Genomic DNA, 21,510 nt, shown 5'->3' with positions numbered 1-21,510 from the left:
TGGTCTCCGTATCGCTTTGTGAGCCGTTGTGTTTCAGCGACGCCACCACCATGGATGCCGGGTGTCGATTGCTCTATGAACGCCAGCTGCCCGCAATCGACAGCCAGTGGCGTTTGGAATCGTTGCCAATCGAATCCGGCTACAACCGGCCACTGCGCTATCCTTCATGGCTGGGTGCCAAGGGCACACATGATCGATCGACAGCTTGAGGACAATCACAACATCCCATCCATCTCAATTCTGAAGCCGCGGTTGTCTGAACAAGCTGTATTAGCGGATATGGGGATGCTCCGAGCTACAGTTCCACGCGGGCGGAGATGGAGGAGCCTGATGGCACATGACTGATGATATCAACGAGACGGAGGGACACGGATCTCGACAGTGGCATTTAAGCCAGCTTGGCCCAGAGCTTGGGGGCAGCCTGTTGATGGGACGTCACAACAGCGAAAGGTGTCAGTGAAAAATGGCATCTCTACACATGAGTCAATAGTGCGACAGCGACAGGGATACGATTGCACCGATGGCCGCCGTCGACGTCCTTCCAAGTAACGTACGCAGTGGTTAACGCATTCCTGGATACGGTCACAAGGATTGACGGAGTCGCCGTCGCATGGAGATAGGCGCACAAGGAGGCAAATCGCAAAGGAGAGATTAGCGGACTTTGATCGGATTGAATCGCTGGCGTCGCCAAAGGGCTTCATGGTCGCGCCGGCATATCTGTGTATCGACTGGCTCGGTTCGTGGGAATCGCAAAGCTCTTCCGGACAGGCTTGTAGAGTCCGCCACTCACCATGAAGTCAAAGAGCTCCTCGACACAGGTTTCTTCGGAAGGGTTGGCAGCAAGACGAGCTTGGCAGGCCTCGAAGGCCTCCTTCAGGCTGGCGCAGTGGTGGGACTGGCCGCACTCTACATGGAGTCGTTCGATTGGCAAGAGAGAGAGGGACGCAGTAGGTTAGCCGCATTCGCGGTTCACTTGTTTCTCCTGGCAGCATCTCAAGGCTCAGTCCCGCACACCAGCCCCGATGTCACGGCGAGCCCGTGGCGGGCTATCGGATTCCTCAAGCCCCGAGCTTGCAGCAGAGACTCGAGTTCAAAAGGGTGTTCAACTGTCGAGGACACTGCCCACGGTTTCCAGTTACTGGTTGGTCTTGAGGCTCGGTGGAGGAGTCGCCCCGCCCCAGTCCTTCAAGTGTACGCCCGTTGGTCGAATTCGCCGAGTGTCCGCTGGCCGATTCTGGAAGTGCGCAGATATCGGGCAACCACGCGGCTGAAAGTGCCGTTGGACACGCAGCGCCATCGGGACCGGGCAATGTTGAGCACGATGGCTATCGGGTAGAGGCCAATCCGGCATGCTGTGTCGAAAGTCGATTCCACAATGCCTCATCGCGACGGGCGGGCTCGCGTATTCTTGGGAGATCCAAATTCTCAATGTGTGTGCGCTCCTGGTATCGATCCGCAAATCCAGTGATGCTCCATATGCGCATCCAGAGTGACTCGGTCGTGATGATCATGGGCCGGCTCGGTTTTGTTCAGCTTGGCCGGGCTGACCAGTAATGGACACGGTGACAAGGGTGGCCGAGACCGAGCACCCGACAGCGCATTGGCGATGATTACCCTCTTCAATGGCAGGCTTGGGGTCTTCGGAACCGGCGAGTTGCTTGACTTCGGGCATGGCGAGGAGTTGTGTCGACAGCGTGCGTTGTTCGCAAGAGACAGGCCTGGCGATGAGCAAGAGAACCACGATTTCTGCGTCCGCAGCTTGGGCTGAGAAAAAGGCAAAAAAAGATCCACCTGAGCCGCCGGCTCGAATGCGTGGCGGAGCGGTTCGAGGGCGCGGCGGTGATGAATTTCATTTGCCGGCCAGACTGCGCGGCCACGTGATGGTGGTCCAAACCGCCCTGCCCGGCATGTTCTGCTCTGGCCCGACTGACAGAGGAGCGCGTGTATTTTCAACAGGAATATGGAGGAAGGAGAGTGTGGCAATCGACGCGAACCCCAAAGGAGCGCATCGAGAGAGCGAGAGAGAGAGAGAGAGAGAGAGAGAGAGAGAGAGCAGCATGCAACGCAGGCCCGTGCAGACGCACGCAGGCACAGAGGGGGGGGGACTACTTTCTATTGTTCCGGGTCAGCTCCCTCAGCTTCTCCATCACCAACTCGAGCGTCATCTTTCGCTCCTGGGCTTCCAGGTGCTTCTGGATATGAGGGTTCTCCTTGGCGAAGGACAGGATTTCTGAACGCGAGAGGTCGTAGTACAGCTTGTTGTCCACCTCGCGAGGGAGCTGGAAAAAGAACTCGTTCAGCAGCTCGACGTAGATGAACATGACGGCGGTGTAGGTCAGCTTCTCGGCTACGACTTCGAGGAAGGCCTCTGGGCAGCAGCCCTTGTTATCCATGACCCGGCACTGGCGGCTCTTGAGCGCAGCCGACCGGAGCTGCAGGATCTGGATGCGATTTTGCAGGTTGGCGGCCTGGCGAGCTCGGTCGAGGAGCTTCATGTTGGAGGCAGGTCCCTCGCCGTTGCTGAGGGACTCGGCAAGGGCGACTTGATCGTTGTAGGAAAAGTTGTGCTCGCCCTCGATGCTGTCGTCAAACTTTGTAGCCTGGCTGTTGAGCTGGGCCTGCTTCTCGTGCTTCTGCAGATGCTGGATGGCGTTGCGAAGCTTGCGCCGGCCGACGCTGGACATGATCTCTTGGATCTCTTTCTGGGCCTGCGCAAGCTGCGTGTCGATCAGGTGGACGGCGCGCTTGACGCCCTCGTTCCACTCTTGCTCGGTGCATTCAACCTCAAACTTGTAGGGCTTGATGGTGTTCTCGACCTGGTCGACCGTGGTGTGAAACTTGTTGCGCAGAATCTCGTTACTAAAGTCCATCAGCTTGCGGCGGGCTTCGGGATGATTGACAAACGGCTCGTTGCTGGTGATGCGCTCCATGTTGCGCATCAAAATATCCACCACAAGCTGGGTGCTGGCGCGGCCAATGCCGCTCTTTGTCAGAGCAGCAGATGTCATGTCGGCTCGAGTCTGCCAGTAAGGGTCACCGGCACAGATCTTGCTCAGCGTGGCGACGCGCTGATCAGTCCAGTACACCTCCGAGCAAATGTCGAGGATGCGCTGCTCGAGCATCTGGCGGACCTCCTCGCGGACCTGGGGCTTGCCAAACTGCTTCGTGAACTCTTTGAACCGCTGCTTGAGGACGTCGATCGATTCGGCGACATAGGACTCGGCCGTAATGCGACGGTCATTGTATTGCACTTTGAACTGGTACCGGGCATCGTCAAGCTCAGCCTGGACATTGTCGACGATCTTGAAGAGATTCTTGCCCATGCGCTCCTCGAGTACCTCCATCAGTCGGCGGCGGAGAGTGGGCGTGCCGACGTTGACCTTGGGCTTGCGATAGACATCGGCGTTGGCGTTGAAAAAGGCCTCCTCGGTCCGCACGAGCGCGGTCTGACCCTTTTGAGGGCCCGACTTGCACACGACACCAACGTAACCGAGCTGGAGCGGATAGTCGCTGTTCTGGAGGATCTTAACTCCGCTGTTGGGATCCACAAGATCCATCTTGGTAATCACGCCGATGGTTCGGCCGCCGTTAGGATCGGCCTTGCGGCTGGCCCGCAAAGCCTCCGAGTTGGCCAAGTCCACATCGGCTGCACAGACAGCCAGAATAATGTTGGGCTCGGAGATGTAGGACTCGCACAGATCGGCAATCTTTTGCTTGAGAACGGCGGGCTGGTTGCGGTTGTGGATTTGGATGTACCCGGGCAGGTCGATCAGCGTCAAGTCAGGGACGTTCTGGGAGTAGATTCGCAGCTCGATCGGATTGCTTGAAACACACTCCTCGTCGGGAACGGCAAGATTGAGGTCAGTCAAGGTTCTCTGGATGTGGGTAAAGTCGTGGACCTTGCCGAGTCCCAGCTGCGGGAACTCTCCGTATTCTTCCTTAGAGTTGGGTGTATGGATGAGGGTCAGTTCGATAGGGCGGCGGGTCACCATGTTGGAGCCTCTGTCGAAGGAGCGATGAGTTGGTGGTGAGCTCGTTGCGTACAAGACCACGTCGCAATGATACCTCGCCGACGCTTGACCCATTGGGTCTGGCGCAGAACGGTGCCACTTACTTTGGCAAGAACTCGTGCCCGACAATGGCTTCGAGCACAGAGCTCTTTCCAGAGCTCTGTGATCCAACAACGACGATGCTCGGGAGCTTCAGGTTGGAGCCATTGTTGTCGATGGTTTTCAAGAGATTGCGGATCTCGATGAGCTTCTTGGTCAAGACCATGAGCTCGGAAGGCGGCGGGTCCATGCTGCCGCCAAGGGCTGTGCCAGTTCGTTTGGAGATGCCGATGCTTGCGCCGTCGTCGACAATCGACTTTGTTTGACTCTCAAACTTGGAGGAGGCCACTTCCAGGCCAGGAAGCGAGCTGGGGGTGCCCTGGTTCAGGTCGGGCAGGGGCAGTTTGGAAAAGTCGAGCTGAGGAAGCGAGGGCAGCTCCACCTTGGATAAGTCAATGCTGCCGAGGAGGTTGGCAGTCTTGTCAAAGGCGTCGCGGGCCCAGTCGGGGATGTAGGTCTTGGAAAGCTCTGCCGTCAAAGAGGGCAGAATTGGACGCAGACAAACCGCAGGCAAGGGCAGGGGTAAAGGCAAGGGTAAAGACAGCGAGGGGGCATCAGCTAGGGATCTTATGGGTGACAACGTCGGCACACAGCGACGGTCGCAAAGGCAGCCTCCAAATATCGGGTCTACTTGGATCGCTAGTGGCCAAGACAGAAGCCGAGCTCCCTGCAGCCTCTTTCTTACCATCCATCTTAAAGTGGACATAGCCAGCTGCTCCAACTCCAGCAGCTCCGAATGCTATCGGCAGACGCAGGACTGAGAAGGCCAGTCTGGGCAGACCCCACATGAATGTGCGTCGCTGCCCAAACGGCGGGCTATGCGGGTTTCGCAGACGATGAGGATGAATCGGGCCGGAGGGGCGCATGGTCGAGCGGAGGGCGGCAGCCCGGGCGCCGGCAGCCTGGAGGATCTGCATGCTTGGGGGAAGGCAAGGCCAAAGCGGACGACAGATAGGCTGGGCAGATGGGTCGGTGGGGTTGGAGAGGCTCCGTGCTGCAGTCGGCCAGGCGGGTGGGACTCTGTCCGTGATGGGCTTGGACTAGGGGAGAGCAGGGGCGAAAAGAAGGCCGAGGGCGGTGCGCAAGGCAGCCCGCAAGACGGTGCGCAGGACGGCGCTCTCGGCAGTGCTCTCGGCGGTGCTCTCGGCAGTGCTCTCGGCGGTGCTCTCGGCAGTGCTCTCGGCCATGTGACAGACACATGCCTTCGCGCCACAGCCAGTCCAGCCTGTGTTTGACCAAGCCGCGTGTCTGTATTGCGCAAATTACCGAAATACGAATGCGTCGTCTTGTTTTTTCCATTACTGCCTCCACCAACGCATTCACCTCATATCTCTCCTTAGCAGGAAGCCGAGGCGGACTGCGACACCTTCTTTCGAGCTTCATTGAAGGCAGCCGGAATGATTTCATAAATGAACACCAGGTAGCATCCTTGGTACGAAAGCGACGTCGTCATGACGATGCGGTACATGATCAAAGCCCCGTTTGGAATTTGGCTGACAAATGCCGCAGCAATCAGATACAAAATCAAACTCAAGGAGCTGCCACAGAAGCGATGAGAGGAATGAAATGCGGGTTAGTCAGAAGCGCCGTCTCATATTATGAAGCATTTTGCACCTGAACATCTGATCCACTGCGCTGCAACCAGCGGCGGCCTCCAGCCGGACCAACTCATGCAACTCTCCGTTTCCAGGCACATGCTGACCAGATGCCAATATTGATATAGACAATGAGTTGAATTCGCTGCTGCAGAAACGACAGATCGATGTTGTCCTTCTTTGTTTCCTTGCTCTCGGTGGCTGGGTCGATATGGTATATGGACTTGATCTTGCGCAGGAAGATGTACCCCATCACGGAGCAGAAGAAGGTCATGAAGATGTAAAAGAGAAGGACAATGATGTTGCCGACTGTCTCATCCATGCTGCTTCCCATGATCGTTGAAGCCACAAAGGCAGTGACCACAATCACCCAAGTCGTGTAGAAAACGTAGTTCTTGCGGATGGACGTCGGCGGACGGGTACCAAGGAATCAAACGGGTGGTTCAGCGACGGATCCGACGATTGTGACGACATGGACCATTGCACGAGTTGTGCCGCAGAATAACGCAGTCATACCCAGTAGTCTTTGTAACGAATCGCTCGCTGCAAGGACTTGAAGGCGCGAAAGAACAGCATCGTGTAGAGAGCGCCGCAGCACGCAATGAAGAGATTGAGGACCTCATTGATGGTGTTGAAGGCCTTTGGAGATGACCGTTGCAGTTATCACCATTGCGAGTATTACGATCGCAGCACCCGTTGGGTTGCCGCCACGATCAGGTGTTTGAGGAGCTCCCCAACAGCCAAAACTTGCACAAACAATGCACATTTTGAGGATATGCGAAGGGACAGTAGCGCTTGAGGAAGCAGACCTACCGGCAGAGACGAAGTTATGCCGTTGTTGATGTTTGTTTCCGGTGTTATGATGAACATCATAGATATGAAGGCACATGCGTGCGACTGCGTTACCAGATGTGTGTTAGCTTGAATACATTTCGGTCATACCAGACCCACGCAAGCAAATCCCTGGATGCTATTGCCGCACGCAAGAGTACTCGCCACGACAGCCACAAGCATCAGATAGTTGTAGACAGTCTTGATTTTGAGACACTTCTTCACCGCATACAGGAGACATAGTATTTGTCCTGCAACGCCGATGCCGAGGACAATGTACTGAATGGTTTCTGAAGTTCCACTGCCAATATCCATGTCGTATTCTGTCTCTGGAGTGCTGGGACTTGAGGGAACTGTTCGGGGCGCTCTAGGACGAAGGCTGTTGCGGAAACACCAGGCATTTGCGTCAAAGAGATGCTCGACGACACCGTAGCCTTCACAGCCGGCTTTACCGGAAACGCAATCCCAAGAACAATGTCGACCGAGTGACGTCGATGGTGCCACGCGTCATTGGTCGCGCTGCTTCCACAGCATGATTCAGCTTGCTTTGGCCCAGCTCAGGACATGCAACGGCAGGGGCGCCCTGCGCAGTGCTGCATTCTCTTCATTCGCTGCATTCGCTGCGTCCGCCGCATTCGCTGCCGTCCGGGTGGCAAATCCGCAAGTTCCGTCGCTCTCGCCCTCGTCTCGTCTCGCCTCGCCCGCTCTCTCACCCGCTCTCTCTCTCTCTCGTCCTCGCCAGGACACAGTCACGTGGCACCGACTCCACGGCCCTTTTCTCGGACTGCCGCTCTCGGTCCTCTCCAGTCAGGCTTGGACAAGACCTCAAACGCCGCACCCCAGCCAGCACCATGTCCGCCAAACTCATGCACAAGAGCGTCATCAAGCAGTTCATCGCATTAACCAATGCGTCGTACGTATCCGCATCGTTCTGGTCCGATTGGCGGCAGTCAATGGCCGCCTGCTATCCAGCTCCGTTTGCTGCGGCCAGTGGGATCGGATGGTCCGCCGAGCGGCCGGCTGGGTCCGTCCTCGGCTCCGTCCTCGGCTCATCTGCGCCTGAACATGTGTAAATTGCTATTATCTATCTCAGGGAGCAGACTGCCATCGATATCCTGAAAGTCCACAGTAAGCCCCGTCGCTCCCCCGCCCTGGCGCTGCCCGAGACCCTGACGACGACAGCTATTCCCCTGACCTCCCGATCACATTTTCGCCGGACTAGACTGGCAAGTAGAAGCTGCTGTCAACGCTTACCTCGACTCTCATGCTTCAAGCGCACATAGCTCCGATACCGGCAACGCTGCCAAGCTGAATGCCCTGTTTGACAAATACAAAGGTAGGTGCGCTTGTCAGCGGCGCAAGTTCTGGCTCCTGGCAAAGTGTGATGGATGGGCGATAGTGCCGATTGTGCTGAAGCTGGGCAATCGGCAGGACCCATCGGCATCGTGGGCATCTAATTCTCATATTCTCGACCGTCGGTCAACCAAAGACGCCGACGAGGACGTCATTTCATCCGATGGATTCGAGTCGCTCTGTAGTACGTATCTGCTGGATGGATGCATGGCTGGGTGGACGAGCGGACAGACCCGGGTCTCTGGGCGCTGCTGATCGTCCCTTTACCGCTCGGGCCGGAAATTCCCATGATGCAGAGGACCTGGATATCGACTCGGGCGACATCGTGACCTTTGTCATCTCGTGGAAGCTCAAATCCGATCAAATGGCGACGTTCACTCGACAGGGCTGGATCGACGGCTGGTCAAGTCTCCAGTAAGTTGGCGTACGAGGCCAGGCCAAGGCATTTGCGGTGGCTCAAGCCTCCAACCCACATCATCGGTCCTTGGGGCCACACTTCCATTCCCGAGCCGTGTCGCTTCCATGCACTGTTGAGTACGCACACTGGACCTCGGTATCACCCCCAACCGGTATAGCCAGCGAGCACTCCTCCTCAAACGGATTGCCCATTCTCACCGCCTTTCACCCACGGTAACAGGTGCGACAGCCTTGAAAAGATGAAAGTGTCTGTTGCAGCCATGCGCGCACAGCTTGATGATCCCGAGACGTTCAAGGACGTCTACAACTACCTTTTTGACCTCGCCCGTGGTGACCAAAAGAGCTTGGGTGAGCGTCTGTCCGTCGTGGTGCTGTTGCTGAGTATGCCAATGGTGCTCGACCAGCACCGAGTCCATGATCGGTAGTGTGCCTGTCGCGCTTATGTGTTGTGTTGTCCGCTGACACCCTGCGCTTCAACTCAGCCTTGGATATGGCCATTGCCCTATGGGAGATCATGCTCGTCGGAAGATACTCCAAGCTGGCCATTTGGATCCAGTTCGTGCAGGTGCGTGTGGATCGGCGTCGACGGCGATTTCCGTCGCTGCCTGCAACGCCCACGACAGCTTTGAGACCACCAACCGGCTCACCAAGCATCCAACCCCTCATCCCTTTTCAGGAAAGCCACGGAAAGTCCATCAGCCGCGATACCTGGCGTTTGGTATGTGACGTCCCTGTTGATGGTGGTGGCATACTTCGGGTCAATTGGCCTGGGCCATCCTTCGGGCGCTGTTCACTTGGCTGCATCAGAGTCCAAGTCATCAGTTTATGCTGGTGAACATCCTCTGTGGACATATTGGCTCTCCCTTGATAGCCCGCGTTCCATTTCGCTCGGCGCAACTGGCTGACGCTCTTCCCTGTCACTTGACCAACCACCTTAGTTCCTGGACTTTGCCCTCACTTCCAAGGACGATCTGAGCGGCTACGATATGAGCGCAGCATGGCCCGTCCTGATCGATGAGTTTGTAGAGTATCTCCAGAGCAACATGGATACCAACTAGGCTGCATGCCCAGCCCCCGCACCCCGTCACTCTAGAGCGAGGCTCTTCCTGGTGTACTTTGCCCCTGGGTCTGCGAGCTCCGTCGCAGGCGTTGATATGGATGGATGCCCGAGCCTCCAAGCAATACAATCGCTGCTGTAGGAATCCCAGGCCTGCATTATTGGTGTTTGCTGCTGGTAGAGGCAAGCCTAGCGGTTGCATTGAATTCAACAAGACCGCCTGGGCACATGCTGCTTCGTCCGCCGGCGACCCCATCTCGATATACGTGTCCTCAATGATCTGTGCTATCGGCAGCGTCCGGCGATGGCTGCCAGGATGGTCGCTGGTGGTCATGGAGCGCGTTGCCTTTTTTGGCAGAATTGATTCTTGACGGCCTGGTTTGGCGGGCAGATTGGCTCCAGGGCAACCCGCCGTCCTCGGCTCTTGGTCGCCAGCATCCCAACCGACACGGCGGAGCCTGTGCCGCCGACAATCTCTCGGCACACCGAGCCAGCGTATCCCGAATCGGCAGCCCTGTTCCTCGCCCAGGCCGCAATGGCAACCAAAGATACCAGAGGCACTCCTCCGTCCGAGCGCCATCCTCTCAAAAAGCCTGCATCCAGAACCGCTCCAAAGAAGGACCGCGATGCCGCCCACAATGTTCGTAGCCTCAAGGAACCGCAGCAAGCCGGCGTTTGAATATCACAGCTAACAGCCACTATTCTCTGGTGTTTCGCGCAAAGGTCGGTCTGGAAAGAATCATGGGCCTGACGTCCGTTCACTCGGCTTCGATCGACGTCCACCCTTCTCCCGATCAGCATACCGTTGCCTACGCTGCTGGAGGAGCCGTCGTGCTCTACAACTACCGAAAGAACAAGCAAGTCGGATATTTGATCTCCGCGGCCACATCTGGAGTCCCAGGCGTCGCTGGGAATGCGGCTGTATCTCTGTCTCGTGCCAGAAGCGCTGGCGAGGGAATTCGGGCAGTCAGCTGCCTTGCATGGAGCCCCGAAGGCGATTTGCTCGCCGTGGGAGAGGTGTGTATTCGAAAAGAAAAAAAAATGAAGCTGCAAGATGTTGGCTGAGTTGACAGCGGCATGTGGCCGTTATGGCCGAGCACTTTGCCCTGAATCTCAAGCTTTGGCCATGTCTCGCTATTGTGAGATCCGGTCTCGTCTCACGAACATCGCCGATCCACCTCCCATCGATCTCAGAGCGGCCATAACCCCAAAATCATCATCTGGGATGCCAACAAAACTACCGTGGTTACCGAGCTTGTCGGACACAAATTTGGCGTTCAGGCATTGTATTTTTCACCCAACATGAAATACCTGGTTTCCATCGGCCACACGGTAAGGAATTGTCCTCGGATTGGTGCTAGCCATGACCGAGTCTCACCCGCTCTCGTTCAGTGGAGCTCGAGCTTCCGAGACCCAGAAATTTCGAGCCTGCGCTGACCTTGATCGACCCCCTCGATCAATCATATTGACGATTGCAGCACGATGCGTTGCTCAACGTCTGGGATTGGAAATCTGGTAGTCGGCTCTTTTCCAAACGACTATCTGTCCGAGTCAATGCACTGGCCTTCGACAGCGCCGGTGCATTCTTCGTCACTGTTGGAGAGCGCCATGCCCATTTCTGGAACATCGAAGCGGATGAGTCCCGGATCAGCAAGGTTGGTTGCAGATCTAAGCGAATGCTGCTTCATAAATTACATCTCACCTTTGGACTGCGTTGGATCGGTGTCTGTGCGATCGGAATGAGGAACGCCCAGCAGAGTACCCGGGCCCTGCGCCAACGCCTCTGTACCCGCCTCGCAATTCGAGTTTGGCTTCCCCACCAAGCTGACTCTTTTAACCACTGTTCCAGAGCTCCTCATTTTCGTTGATACCCCAAGCTGGCGCTTTGGGAGAACACTCCGATAGCACTTTTGTAGCCGTTGCATGTCGGCGCTCCTCAGACGGCGTTCCTTTCACATACTGCATCACCGAGTCTGGCAATGTGGTTATGTTTCAAGATCGGCTGCTCGACAAATGGGTCGAGCTCAAGGTGTGTGTGCAGCTTATGATGTAGTCGCATCCACGGGCGATGCGGCTCACTTGATGGACTCCCGTCTGCGGTCGTACTCACTTTTGATATCGCGCACCCAAAAATGCGGTAGAGCGGCGTGGCCGTTTGCATCGATGTATCAGACAAGTACATCCTGTGCGGCTGCACCAATGGACTGCTCCGGTAAGTGGACCGTCGGGACTCTCGCCATGGTCCGGCACTCTATTGTGTCGTCGTATACTGACCGCAATATCGATGCCGATGTTTAGGCTGTTTGAGCCTACGACCCTCCAGTTTTTGGGGAATCTGAGTCGACCGCACTCCGCCACCAAATATACCGCATACGACGGCAGCGCCTCGTCAGCATCCAGGTGCGCCGCAATGGTTTATATGCACATATTTTCGTCACTATTCGTGCCCGACCTCGAGCACGCACCGTCTTCGTGGGAGCGAGGCTGCCGATACTAACCGTCCAGTATTTGGGCAAACTTTGCGGACAGGCCAACAGCTAAGCCTGGGTATCCGGATGTCGTCGCGGCCAAGCTCGATGCAGCAAACACAAAAGTTGTTGCCATCTACAACGACCGTAGCCTCTATGTTTGGGACATCAGTGACATCCGCAACCCTCTCAAATATCGCGCACTCTTGAGCCACAGTGACTGCGTGTGGGGTGTTGAGGTATGGCAGCTGTGCTTTTGTCATGGCGTAGCTCTGGAATCGCCTCCAGTTTCCACGCTTACTTTGTATGGCGCATTTGAGAATCCACCAAGACGCTTGCGACTGCAACTCTCGCAATCGTGTACCGTTATCGTCCTCTCTGAGCTTGACCTGGTTTTAATCCTGACTCTCGGCACTGGCCTCTAGGTGGTGCCGTCGTCTGGCACGAGTGAGCTTCCTGCTCCACTTGATGCCGCCACGCCGCAGTCAAATGTTTTTGTGGCTCCATCGCCACCATCTTTGGATCAAACCAGCCTTCCGCCAAACTCGTTTGCGACTTATTCCTCCGACGGTACGGTTCGGTTCTGGAATGTTGACTACACACACGCCGTTGGTCCCGGCTCTGCAGGCACATCAAGCGACTCTGAGCCAGCCAAGCGGCAGTTCTCAAACGGGCTGGTCAGAACAGTTTACGCCAATAGAGAGGCGCCCACCGTTGCGGACGAAAAAGTTGGAATTCGAACGCTGAAGATCACTCCTGATGGTGCCTTCATGGCAACGGGCGATCAGTCAGGCACTCTGCGGTAGGTACTTCCAAGTCCTCGCTCTGGCGCAGCAACTCACCGAAGCGATGCTGATGGCCACTCCATTCAGGGTATACGATATGAAAACCTTTGACGAAATTGGCTCGCTGCGCGCTCATGAAGCCGAGATCTTGACCATCGATGCGTGCCAAGGTAAGAATATGCCGAAACGCAGCGCCGTTTGGGTAATCGTTACACAGCACTGTTGCGATGAGCAATATCATGGCTTCGACTCTTATATCGGGTATTTAAACGTGTGCACTTTGGCATCGCTGTCCATTTAGGCTCAGAGAGGGCCAGTTTCCTGGCCACAGGCAGTCGCGATCGGCTCATCCATATTTTTGACATGAGCAACTCCTTCAACCTCATCCAAACGCTCGATGACCACTCTTCGACGGTGATGGCCATCCGATTCTCAACTGACGGAAGCCAGCTCGTTACCTGCGCGGCCGACAAATCCCTCAAATTTCGAAGGCTCGCGGTTGAGGTGGGGACCAACACCAGGCATTTGGTAGTCTCAGGCATACCGAAGGCCATTGTTTCCGCCGTATTTTCCGCCGCGATCGTACTGCTGTGGAAGATTACGACATTCCCACTCTCGTACTCACTCTCGTACTCACTCTCGTACTCACTCTCGTACTCACTCTCGTACTCACTCTCGTACTCACTCTCGTACTCTCGATTTGCTATATGTCAGGATGGCGCCGCTCGCTATGACCTTTATCACAATGCCGCTGGTCGGTCCACTACTTACGACATCGATATTGAGGCGACTCAGCAGTATCTGACTTCGGTCTCGCAAGACCGCCGATTGAACATATACGCTCTGAAGAGCGGAAAGGTTGAGCAGTCCTACAAGCCCGATCCCGTGTCTGACCCGTCGTTCGACTTTTCTTCAACTGGCGGATTCATCAAGGTTGCTGTCGATCCAAGCGGCCTCTACGCTGTTACAAGCGGAAGCGACAAGTGCATCCGGGTCTTTGACTTGTACTCTGGAGCGTGCATCGCTCGCATGGCGGGACACTCGGAGATCATCACCGGCGTGTGCTTTACTCGCGACTGTTCCCGCATCATCTCCACGAGCGGTGACGGCTGTATCTTTGTTTGGAGGATCTCGGCCAAGCTCGCCACTCTGATGCGCAAGAGGCAACGGGAGCTCACCGCCGAGGCCCCCAAGGCCACAAGCCACGCGGCCGCTGACGGGCCTGCAAGCGCACTCGAGTCATCACCTCGCGCAGACCCGACTCTCCCCCCTGCCGTGAACACCCGCTACGCCGGAGAGCCCCTCTATCCGTTGAGAGACGAGCCCGCTGAGGCAGAAACCCCGAGCCCATTCATGTTTCCGTACAGCGAAACGGGGCTTCCATCGTGGGCGCGCTCGGCCAAGGGCGACGAGTCCGAGCCGAGTGACGTAGACGCACCAAACAAACTTCGAATTCCCAACGTACCTGCTCGTGGTCGGTGGGCTCAGGTGAGCCAACCTGTTTCAGCAAGCACTGTCAGAGTTGAACCGGTAGATGTGTCCAACTAATTCTCGCTCGATACTTGCTGCGTACTTGGTAGCGAATTGATGCTCAAGGAGTTCCGCTGTTCTCGGAGAGGTCCGATATCGCCAATCCGGTTGCACGCTTGAATGACTATCTGGATCGGCGCTACACGATCGAAGTCTCTGGTCGCTTTGACGGAGGCCAAGCACCCGGAGATGCCACACCTGCCAAGCCGATCGCCCATCTTGTTGCTGACGACGGCACGACCGTGGAGGATCTCGGTGATGCCGAAGCGTCGTCAACTGAAGCCATGGAGGTTGATCCTTCTGAAGGCATCCTGGCACGGCACGGTTCAGACGAGGAGATTGAAGATCTTACCGCACTAGCAGAGCTGAATCCTGGCAATCGGGCCGACTCAGGGCCAGCCGAAGAGGCACCCATGACCATCGGGGTGCCAACCAAGGACCTGCTGGTCAATCAACTGACCAATCTGTCGATTCGAGCCGATGTGGGATCGGACGCCCTCTTCAACCCAACTGAGAATGCCGAGAGCGACTCAGAATCGAGCGATACCCAGTACGGAACCTTTGAGAAGCTCCAGCTCAACAACATGACCTTCGATGAGTACATGTCCCTGCCGATGGAGATCGATCCAACCAAACTACAAGGCCGACAAAGCATCTCGGCAAAGCACTTGACCTCAACGGCGCCACACAGTCCCAGCCGGAAGGCCCTGGCCGAGTTCCCGTCAAGCGCGGATGTTGATCAAACGCCAAAACCCAGTCATGTGCGGGTCAGCCCGCTTCCCGAGCCAGTCCTGGGATCCAGTCAAGCATCGGTCCCGGCGCCTCCGGTCAGGGACGATACCACTCTCAAGATCGAGATGCTTAAGGAAAAGCTGGTTTCCATGGGCGTTAGATGGAACCGAGACGAGCCTGCGCCGCCTCAGCCAGCCGCGACGACGGCCGTGCCAGCGACTTTGGCTGGCCCTGATGCATCAACTTCCGCTGCACCAGCAATACAGCCATCCTCCAGTCCTCCAGTCGGTCAAAGCGCGGTTCTCCCTGATACAAGTGACTCTGGTCCGGAAATGGAGCCAGGTACGATAGTGGCTGCAGGTGAGGGGGACTGTCCCCTAGACGAAATCTGGCCTGACACTTCTCGTACTTGTTGTAGCTCGCGCCATATTGTACGATCTCGACTCCATTTCGGCGCTGTTGGAAAAAGTTTCCTCGTCTATTTGTCAGTTGCAAGATTTGCCTCAAGAAAAGCTCGATCCCAGCTCAAGTAGGGCCCAGGTTGTGCACAAGCTCGAGCAAATCCAGGCGCGCACGCAATCCATGGCAAGCGGTCTGAAGGCGGGCTCTGTCGATGGTGCCCAAGGTATTGCCCTTGTCCCGCCGGCGACCGGCGAGCTTGCTTCGATCACCCTCGAGGCTTACTCGGAGCTGCTTGTCGATATGGTCAGGCGCAAACTTGGGGGCTGAGGGCACCAGCGCGAGCCCTTCATATCGAGTGGGTGCATATTCACTCCCATCGGAAAGGATAAAGCGCATAATCAACAGCGAAATAGGATGGACTTTATTCATTCTGTGCGCACCAGAAAAGAACCATGCAGTCGGGGCGAGAATCGGTGGCGGGGGAGCAAGGACGAGCGGATTCCATGCAGTACCCGAGGCCCGCGCCGCTGGCACAAAAGAAGCCCTGCGTTGTAGCCAGCGGTGGACGGACAAACACAGCCGGGGCTAGTCGAGATGCTGAGCAAGGGGACTGTCTTCAAATCTCCCAGCTGTCGGCGCTGGCTTCGGCTGAAGATACCAGAGGGTCGTCGATGGTTTTGATCATATAATCACCACAAAGCAGGCATTGCGCTGCCACATATTCATCAAGCTGCCGCTGATGAGGAGAATCGACACGCAGATTAGCACGACTGGGTCCCAGAACGAGGCGGGCTGAGCTTTTCATGGAGTGCACATGAGCACACCAGCAGAGATGGACGGCCACGATCGGTGGTCTGCGGACTTGTGGCTTACCCGGAGGGCTTTTTGCTTGAGCTTTGACGGCGGGGCGTTTCCTTGTCGCCGGTCCACTCGTTGATGGATGGTCAGCTCCTGGGTAAGACTCTCCTGGAGCTGCTGAATTTGCTTGGCTCGACCCGCTGAGGCTTGCTTTATAACCTGATGCCAATCAGTCGAAAGGAGACGTTTGTTGCCGCGACGGGCGTCAGACGACAGCGGGTTTACGCTGAGCCAATGAGCCGCACTCAGCCAGCGCCGGGCGACATTTACCTCATTCATGAGACAGTCGGCGTGATAACAGTGCTTGCACTGGAATGCATAAAAGTGTCGCGAGAGCACGGGTGACTTGCAGACCTGGCAGGTTTGATTTGCCGCGATGACAACCCGTCTGTTTGAAGGCGCGTCGCCAATTTAGTGCCCGTCACTGCACCTACGTTATCGATTTGACAGCGCGTTGCTGTTGAACCGAATGTGGCAGCGGCTGATCATACCTGCTTCGCAAACCGCGAATGTCCTCACGGATATTGTCGGAGCTCTTTGTAGCTTCAGTGATCTGGCCCTTCAGCTCATCTATGTGGGTGTTGTATTCCTCGAGAGCGTTGCAGATTTCTTCTTTGAAGTCATCGATGACGGCGAAATCAGGGAAAAATGGCAGGATGTCTTCGATCTTCAGGAGGCTGCACTGCCGAAGCACCTCCATGGCTCTGTAGAGAACAGATGCCTTTGTGAGTTTACCGAACGGAGGCTGTGAGATGCCTTCGACAGATACTTGCAGCGATGGACAAAGCCATTGACTACAGGGAGCCTGAGCAGTACTACATGGCACCCAAGCAGCGCCGCATGGCGCTGACCCAGCTGGACAAGGCCTTCGATGATCAGGCGCTTTGGTCATTGCGATGAAGGCATGCAGCAAGCACACGACATACGTCTTGATGTCTTGTTTTTCTTCTACCGTATGACGCGCAATCTTCAGCCACAACACGCGGCGCAGAGAGTCGTCATCTTCGGGCTTGTCCGCATGGATCCTTGCAAGATCAATGTCATGGATCTGCGATTGCCTTTGATTAGTCCTCCCTTACTGCCTATAACTTCAACGGCACTGCATAGATCACCGTGAGCATCCTCTGTTTACCTGAAGCGCTTTATCCACCGCAAGCTCGTGGAGACCGAGGGCGCCGTAGAGCTCGATGGTCGAGAGGGGCAGTCCTTTTTGGTTGCACAGCCGGAGTGCATATTGCAGATCGTAGTGCCGCTCACCATGCTGAAACAGCGTGATAGATATTCAGGAGCGTCAGCAGGTATGGTGGGGTCTTTTGCCACGGATCCGCCGCACAGATGCTTTCATGGACAAGAGGCTGCTGTTCATCGTATGCGGAATGCTCACGCGGTAGCTGCACTCTTGCTCAGGACCAAGTCACACCACCAACCAAAGCACGTAAGAACTCGAGCAGATCATATTCGTTGTCGACTGAGGCGTATTTGTGGTAGAGCGACAGCAAGTAGTTGTGCACCGTTGTGTCGGTCTCGCCCAGGGTTTCGACGGCATAGCGCAAGTACCGCACAGCTTGATTCTGGCGAGTTGACGATCGGCAGCGGAGTTAAGCGCGAGCAGAGACACCGTCGAACAATGCGTATCCTGGATGGCATGATGCGCCCCATTACCACAGTGCCCTGCGACCCGGCCTTGGCAGACTCGTATTTGATCAGAGACGGAATCAGCTTCTTGGGACTGAGATCCGGATGCCGGATCCAAGCGTTGACGGTATCCACGGGCACATGCTCTATCAGGATAGGGGAGAACTTGTAGTACAGATCCAGATTGGGCTAAAGCACATGCGATTGGGTCAGCAAGAGTAATACAGCAGCCAACAATCGATGGCGCGGTGCAGATCATTGATCGGCTCGGTAGTGCCGCAGCGCTCCGCGGAGCACATGCCTGGTTATTGATCGCCGTGAGGGCATTTAGCCACTGCCGCTCTTGTATCCAGTGCGTAACGACGCGATCGTGGTCACCAATGAGCTCTGCAAAGTAGAGCAGCTCGACATCTCTGCCATGGCTGATCATGATATCGTATGCGACCGAGACATCGATGCGAGCCTATATCAACCCAAGGGCGTCAGCACTTATCCTTCAGATGAATGCGGAAGCGAACTGCACTGGCTCGATAGCCACGTTGCAGATCAAACGTAAAATATTGGTACTGGCGACTTACAATGTTGCTCTTGACGAAGGCTTTGAAATCGTCCGTGGCCATGTCCGCCTCCTCCATGGCCCGAGCCAGCTTCAGCGACCACTCCTCAAGGGCAGCGGGCTCAGCACCGCCGTCTCGGATGTCTGCAATCTTGCTGTTGAGCGAGTCGATGTCATTCTGGGAGGTGTTGAGATCGCCTATGAGCATCTCGAGAACCCAGCAGCACAGCAGCGTCTGTTGCGTTGTGGACTACCAGGGAGAAAGATTTTAGTGGGGCATTGGGATGCGTTAGCAGCGCTCGTTGCGGCCAGATGCATACCTGCGGGCTCAGCGAGGCCAGTTTCTCGATCAAATACTTCTTGAGAGGCCCGCGTTGATTCTTGGAGACAAACTTGAGGGCGATCGTTTCAAATGGAATCGAGATGGATTTTGCAAAGTAGGTTGCCGAAAGCTGGAAGCGATCCTGCGAGAAATAGTACTCTGCCTGACGACTCACGATTTCGTCACGTTGGGCATCCGTCTATCGCGGGCATTGGAAGCGGAGAGGGAAACTCGTATAACGTCAGGATGGGGTCAACAGAATGTACATGGGCGATCGCTTTTGGATGCTGCCAATGAGTGAAGTGGGTCCGAGCGTGCAATACAGTACGCTTGAGTGCATGGAACTTGAATGCTGCTGATGGATATCCAGCGGGGACTGACCTTGGCATGGGACATGGCCGTGTCAAAGTTGCGCTTGTCGAGATACATTTTCCAAACGTTTCTGTCCTCGTCGCTCACAATCAGCTCGAGGAGGGACAGATTTGTGTATATCCAATAGGTATTTTTGATCAAGTCTATGGCAAGACCAACAACATTCTCTCCTTGTCGCTGTGGATATCAAAGTCCAACAGTTAAATCAGTGGACGCTTGGTCACGCGCGAACAAATGTCGAGATTAGACAGCGGGCATACCAGCGCGATTTCTTCCTCAAAGACAACTTCGTTGTTGAGACGACACAGGCACTTGACAAAGGTTTTGAACAGGAATATGAAATGGAACTCGGTCATGGCGAAACAGATCGGAGGATCGTCATTGCCGGCTCTCAGCGGATATCTTGATAGCGTGCGAAAGCTGTCGGTCAGAACACGTTGATTCATGAGACCGCACCACGGAGGCTCCGGTATCACTCGAGTCACTTAAGATGCATCGACTCGGATACCGCGACAGACACATACGGAATCAGCTGGGTATTGGTTGAAAATGTATCGCCGACGTTTTGGTTGCCAAAGACGAGATTGCCGTAGAGGACGCCAGGGGCTGCACCATATATGGAGATTCTTCGATCAGAAATACCGAAGCTGGCGTGCCGCAACTTGGCACCGAAGAACGCTCCATGTGCTGAAGGGACACAAATCTCGCCGCCGCCGCTGCTGCTGCTCTGAGCCATCCAGCCTGTCTGACTAACCGGATGACCACCCAAACGACTTTGGCACACTCTGGGTGCCGCTGTCCCGATCGGTGTACTGGCTATGAAAGTTGAGGCAGCTATATCCAAAGTCGGTTGGGACTTCATGGTATTCTAGGAGGGAGGGAGTAGAGTCGTATCCGTGTCAGCGCCTGTCATTCGTCCGGATCGCGAAGCCGAGCAGCGATGGCTCACCAGCGTTGAGATCATAGTAGCGGAACAACGCCTCGAACATAGGTGTGTCGCCTTGCATTTCCAGGATATCTCCAACGAACTGGTAGAGGCGGTTCGAGGTCGCGGCGATCACAAAATACTTCTTGTCGGAAGCCGGCGACTTTTCGAATCGCAGACCGACAACGGGATGCGAGCCGTCCCCGAGCGTATAAATCTATATGCCAAAGAGAGCGAGTTCTTTGGTTGATTGTTGTCTGGCGCAACAGCAGGCCTGTTGCTGCAAGAAAGCCCATTGTACCTGCTTGAGGTATCGCTCCTCCTTCCGAAAGTATTCGTCCGACGGCGTCAGCTCAGTCTCGAAGATGTGGCCTTGTCGCGAGCCGATGAGGATCGGGCCGGTCGTGATGTCTGGGTTGCGAGGCTTTCCCCAGGCGATGCATTCCACAAGGATGTTCTGGAGATGGGGGCGGGCGGATGGTGAGTGATCCAAGGCCACCACCAACAGCCAAGGGCAGCTGCGACGGATCAGAGTCCCGAAGGCCAGCTGCCCAGCATGACCATGCGGTCGTCTCGGTCTCCACCAGAATGGGGTGCTGGGTACGACTGAGTAGCACGACCCGTCACAGCTCATGCAGAGACGATCCAGACGCACCTTGAACCGACTGAGCAGACGTGGCTTCTTCCATCGCTCGTACAGATAGAGACATTCACCGGCATCGGAGGCGATGAGTAGGTGTTTGCCAGCCGGATCGAGAAACAGCTTGCGAATAGAGTCGGTTTTGAGTTTGAGCTGCACTTCGATTTCTACCCGACGGACCGCAAGAATCAGCACAGCTCGTTGGACCCAGAGATACCAGCGACGACACCCATTCTTTCTCTGCTGTGGCCACAGGCACCACCATCCAAGTTACCTTCGACGGCATTGTCCTGCCCCAAATCAATCCGATACACTTTGTGGACGACGGAGCCGCCTGCGCCGGTGCTCTGCGTCGCCATAGCAAGCAGGTTGTTGGAGACGGCGAGCGCCTTGAGACTCCCGGCGAACTGGAACTGGACATTGTCCAAAGTGAACATGGGGAGATTGCCGGGGCTCGAGATGGCGGTGCTGACGTAGCCGGGCTCGATCTGCCAGGGGGAGGGTGCCGGGGCCGAGGAGCATTCACAAAGTCAGTAGCGGAGCGAGTCGGTGAGGGCCTGGTCTGTCGCCCAATGCACGGCAAGCGATGCGAAATCATTCCATCGATGCCTGCTGGCCAGGGCTTGGTGTCCGCAGACAAGGGGAGCCCACCGGAGTTGCCATGCTCGAAGGCCCTGGCGCTTGCTGAAGATAGGCCACCGGCGGCAGGGCGGCGGTGTCCTCGAGCTCGTCTAGCAGCGACATGGGCAGCAGAGTCAGCGATGGGGATGAATCTTGTGCAGGACGGGACATGCGGGCGTCTGCAGATGTGGAGCCGAGCCAAGCACAACAACCAGACGAGGCCCCGCCGAAATCCAGCCACCGCGCGGCCCTGGCCAGGAGCCAGCCGCGGCTCTAACCAAGATCCAACCACGGCTCTAACC

At 56.1% G+C, this 21,510-nt stretch overlaps 6 protein-coding genes across 6 annotated transcripts; 2 read left to right on the top strand and 4 right to left on the bottom strand.

The window, feature by feature from the left end:
• Positions 1 to 237: 237 nt before the first annotated feature.
• Positions 238 to 1,806, bottom strand: BJ171DRAFT_487352 (ubiquinol-cytochrome C reductase hinge domain-containing protein). Its single transcript, XM_053109278.1, has 4 exons — positions 1,615 to 1,806; positions 791 to 906; positions 555 to 572; positions 238 to 421 (listed from the first exon to the last, which is right to left on the bottom strand). Exons 1-4 carry the CDS (start codon positions 1,670 to 1,672, stop codon positions 389 to 391), a joined length of 225 nt encoding a protein of 74 aa, XP_052970879.1. The 5' UTR covers positions 1,673 to 1,806; the 3' UTR covers positions 238 to 388.
• A 299-nt stretch (positions 1,807 to 2,105) lies between these two features.
• BJ171DRAFT_557607 (P-loop containing nucleoside triphosphate hydrolase protein) lies at positions 2,106 to 4,299 on the bottom strand (the record flags this gene model as incomplete). The annotated part of the gene is made up of 2 exons (XM_053113102.1): positions 2,106 to 4,002; positions 4,115 to 4,299. 2 exons carry the CDS (start codon positions 4,297 to 4,299, stop codon positions 2,106 to 2,108), a joined length of 2,082 nt encoding a protein of 693 aa, XP_052970878.1.
• A 2,413-nt stretch (positions 4,300 to 6,712) lies between these two features.
• Positions 6,713 to 7,047, bottom strand: BJ171DRAFT_595260 (uncharacterized protein; the record flags this gene model as incomplete). The annotated part of the gene is made up of 2 exons (XM_053114584.1): positions 6,713 to 6,914; positions 6,988 to 7,047. Coding segments are annotated over 2 exons (262 nt in total), but the record flags the coding sequence as incomplete, so codon positions are not given.
• Positions 7,048 to 8,396: 1,349 nt separating this feature from the next.
• BJ171DRAFT_168478 (Cullin binding-domain-containing protein) lies at positions 8,397 to 9,513 on the top strand. The gene is made up of 4 exons (XM_053105935.1): positions 8,397 to 8,422; positions 8,526 to 8,653; positions 8,982 to 9,023; positions 9,244 to 9,513. The coding sequence occupies exons 2-4, from the start codon at positions 8,582 to 8,584 to the stop codon at positions 9,361 to 9,363; spliced, it is 234 nt and encodes a 77-aa protein (XP_052970876.1). The 5' UTR covers positions 8,397 to 8,422; positions 8,526 to 8,581; the 3' UTR covers positions 9,364 to 9,513.
• Positions 9,514 to 9,778: 265 nt separating this feature from the next.
• BJ171DRAFT_487345 (uncharacterized protein) lies at positions 9,779 to 15,701 on the top strand. Its single transcript, XM_053109277.1, has 14 exons — positions 9,779 to 10,002; positions 10,086 to 10,379; positions 10,557 to 10,694; positions 10,841 to 11,017; positions 11,212 to 11,391; positions 11,504 to 11,574; positions 11,661 to 11,762; positions 11,892 to 12,069; positions 12,256 to 12,632; positions 12,703 to 12,785; positions 12,917 to 13,119; positions 13,330 to 14,103; positions 14,196 to 15,219; positions 15,296 to 15,701. The coding sequence occupies exons 1-14, from the start codon at positions 9,898 to 9,900 to the stop codon at positions 15,604 to 15,606; spliced, it is 4,017 nt and encodes a 1,338-aa protein (XP_052970875.1). The 5' UTR covers positions 9,779 to 9,897; the 3' UTR covers positions 15,607 to 15,701.
• BJ171DRAFT_487343 (vacuolar protein sorting protein 18) lies at positions 15,702 to 21,460 on the bottom strand. The gene is made up of 20 exons (XM_053109276.1): positions 21,239 to 21,460; positions 20,862 to 21,075; positions 20,603 to 20,754; positions 20,249 to 20,404; positions 19,972 to 20,164; positions 19,777 to 19,890; positions 19,547 to 19,628; positions 19,283 to 19,424; positions 19,032 to 19,199; positions 18,649 to 18,849; positions 18,351 to 18,578; positions 18,074 to 18,235; positions 17,800 to 17,961; positions 17,565 to 17,708; positions 17,270 to 17,398; positions 17,064 to 17,185; positions 16,629 to 16,841; positions 16,408 to 16,525; positions 16,153 to 16,296; positions 15,702 to 16,015 (listed from the first exon to the last, which is right to left on the bottom strand). The coding sequence occupies exons 1-20, from the start codon at positions 21,377 to 21,379 to the stop codon at positions 15,896 to 15,898; spliced, it is 3,105 nt and encodes a 1,034-aa protein (XP_052970874.1). The 5' UTR covers positions 21,380 to 21,460; the 3' UTR covers positions 15,702 to 15,895.
• Between the last annotated feature and the right edge of the window lie 50 nt (positions 21,461 to 21,510).

The sequence above is a fragment of the Polychytrium aggregatum genome (genome assembly GCF_025602895.1).
Source record: "Polychytrium aggregatum strain JEL109 chromosome Unknown BJ171scaffold_3, whole genome shotgun sequence".
NCBI classification, from domain to species: Eukaryota; Fungi; Chytridiomycota; class Chytridiomycetes; order Polychytriales; genus Polychytrium; species Polychytrium aggregatum.
The sequence above is the reverse complement of the archived record's forward strand: the minus strand, read 5'-3'. Positions and strand labels throughout refer to the sequence as shown.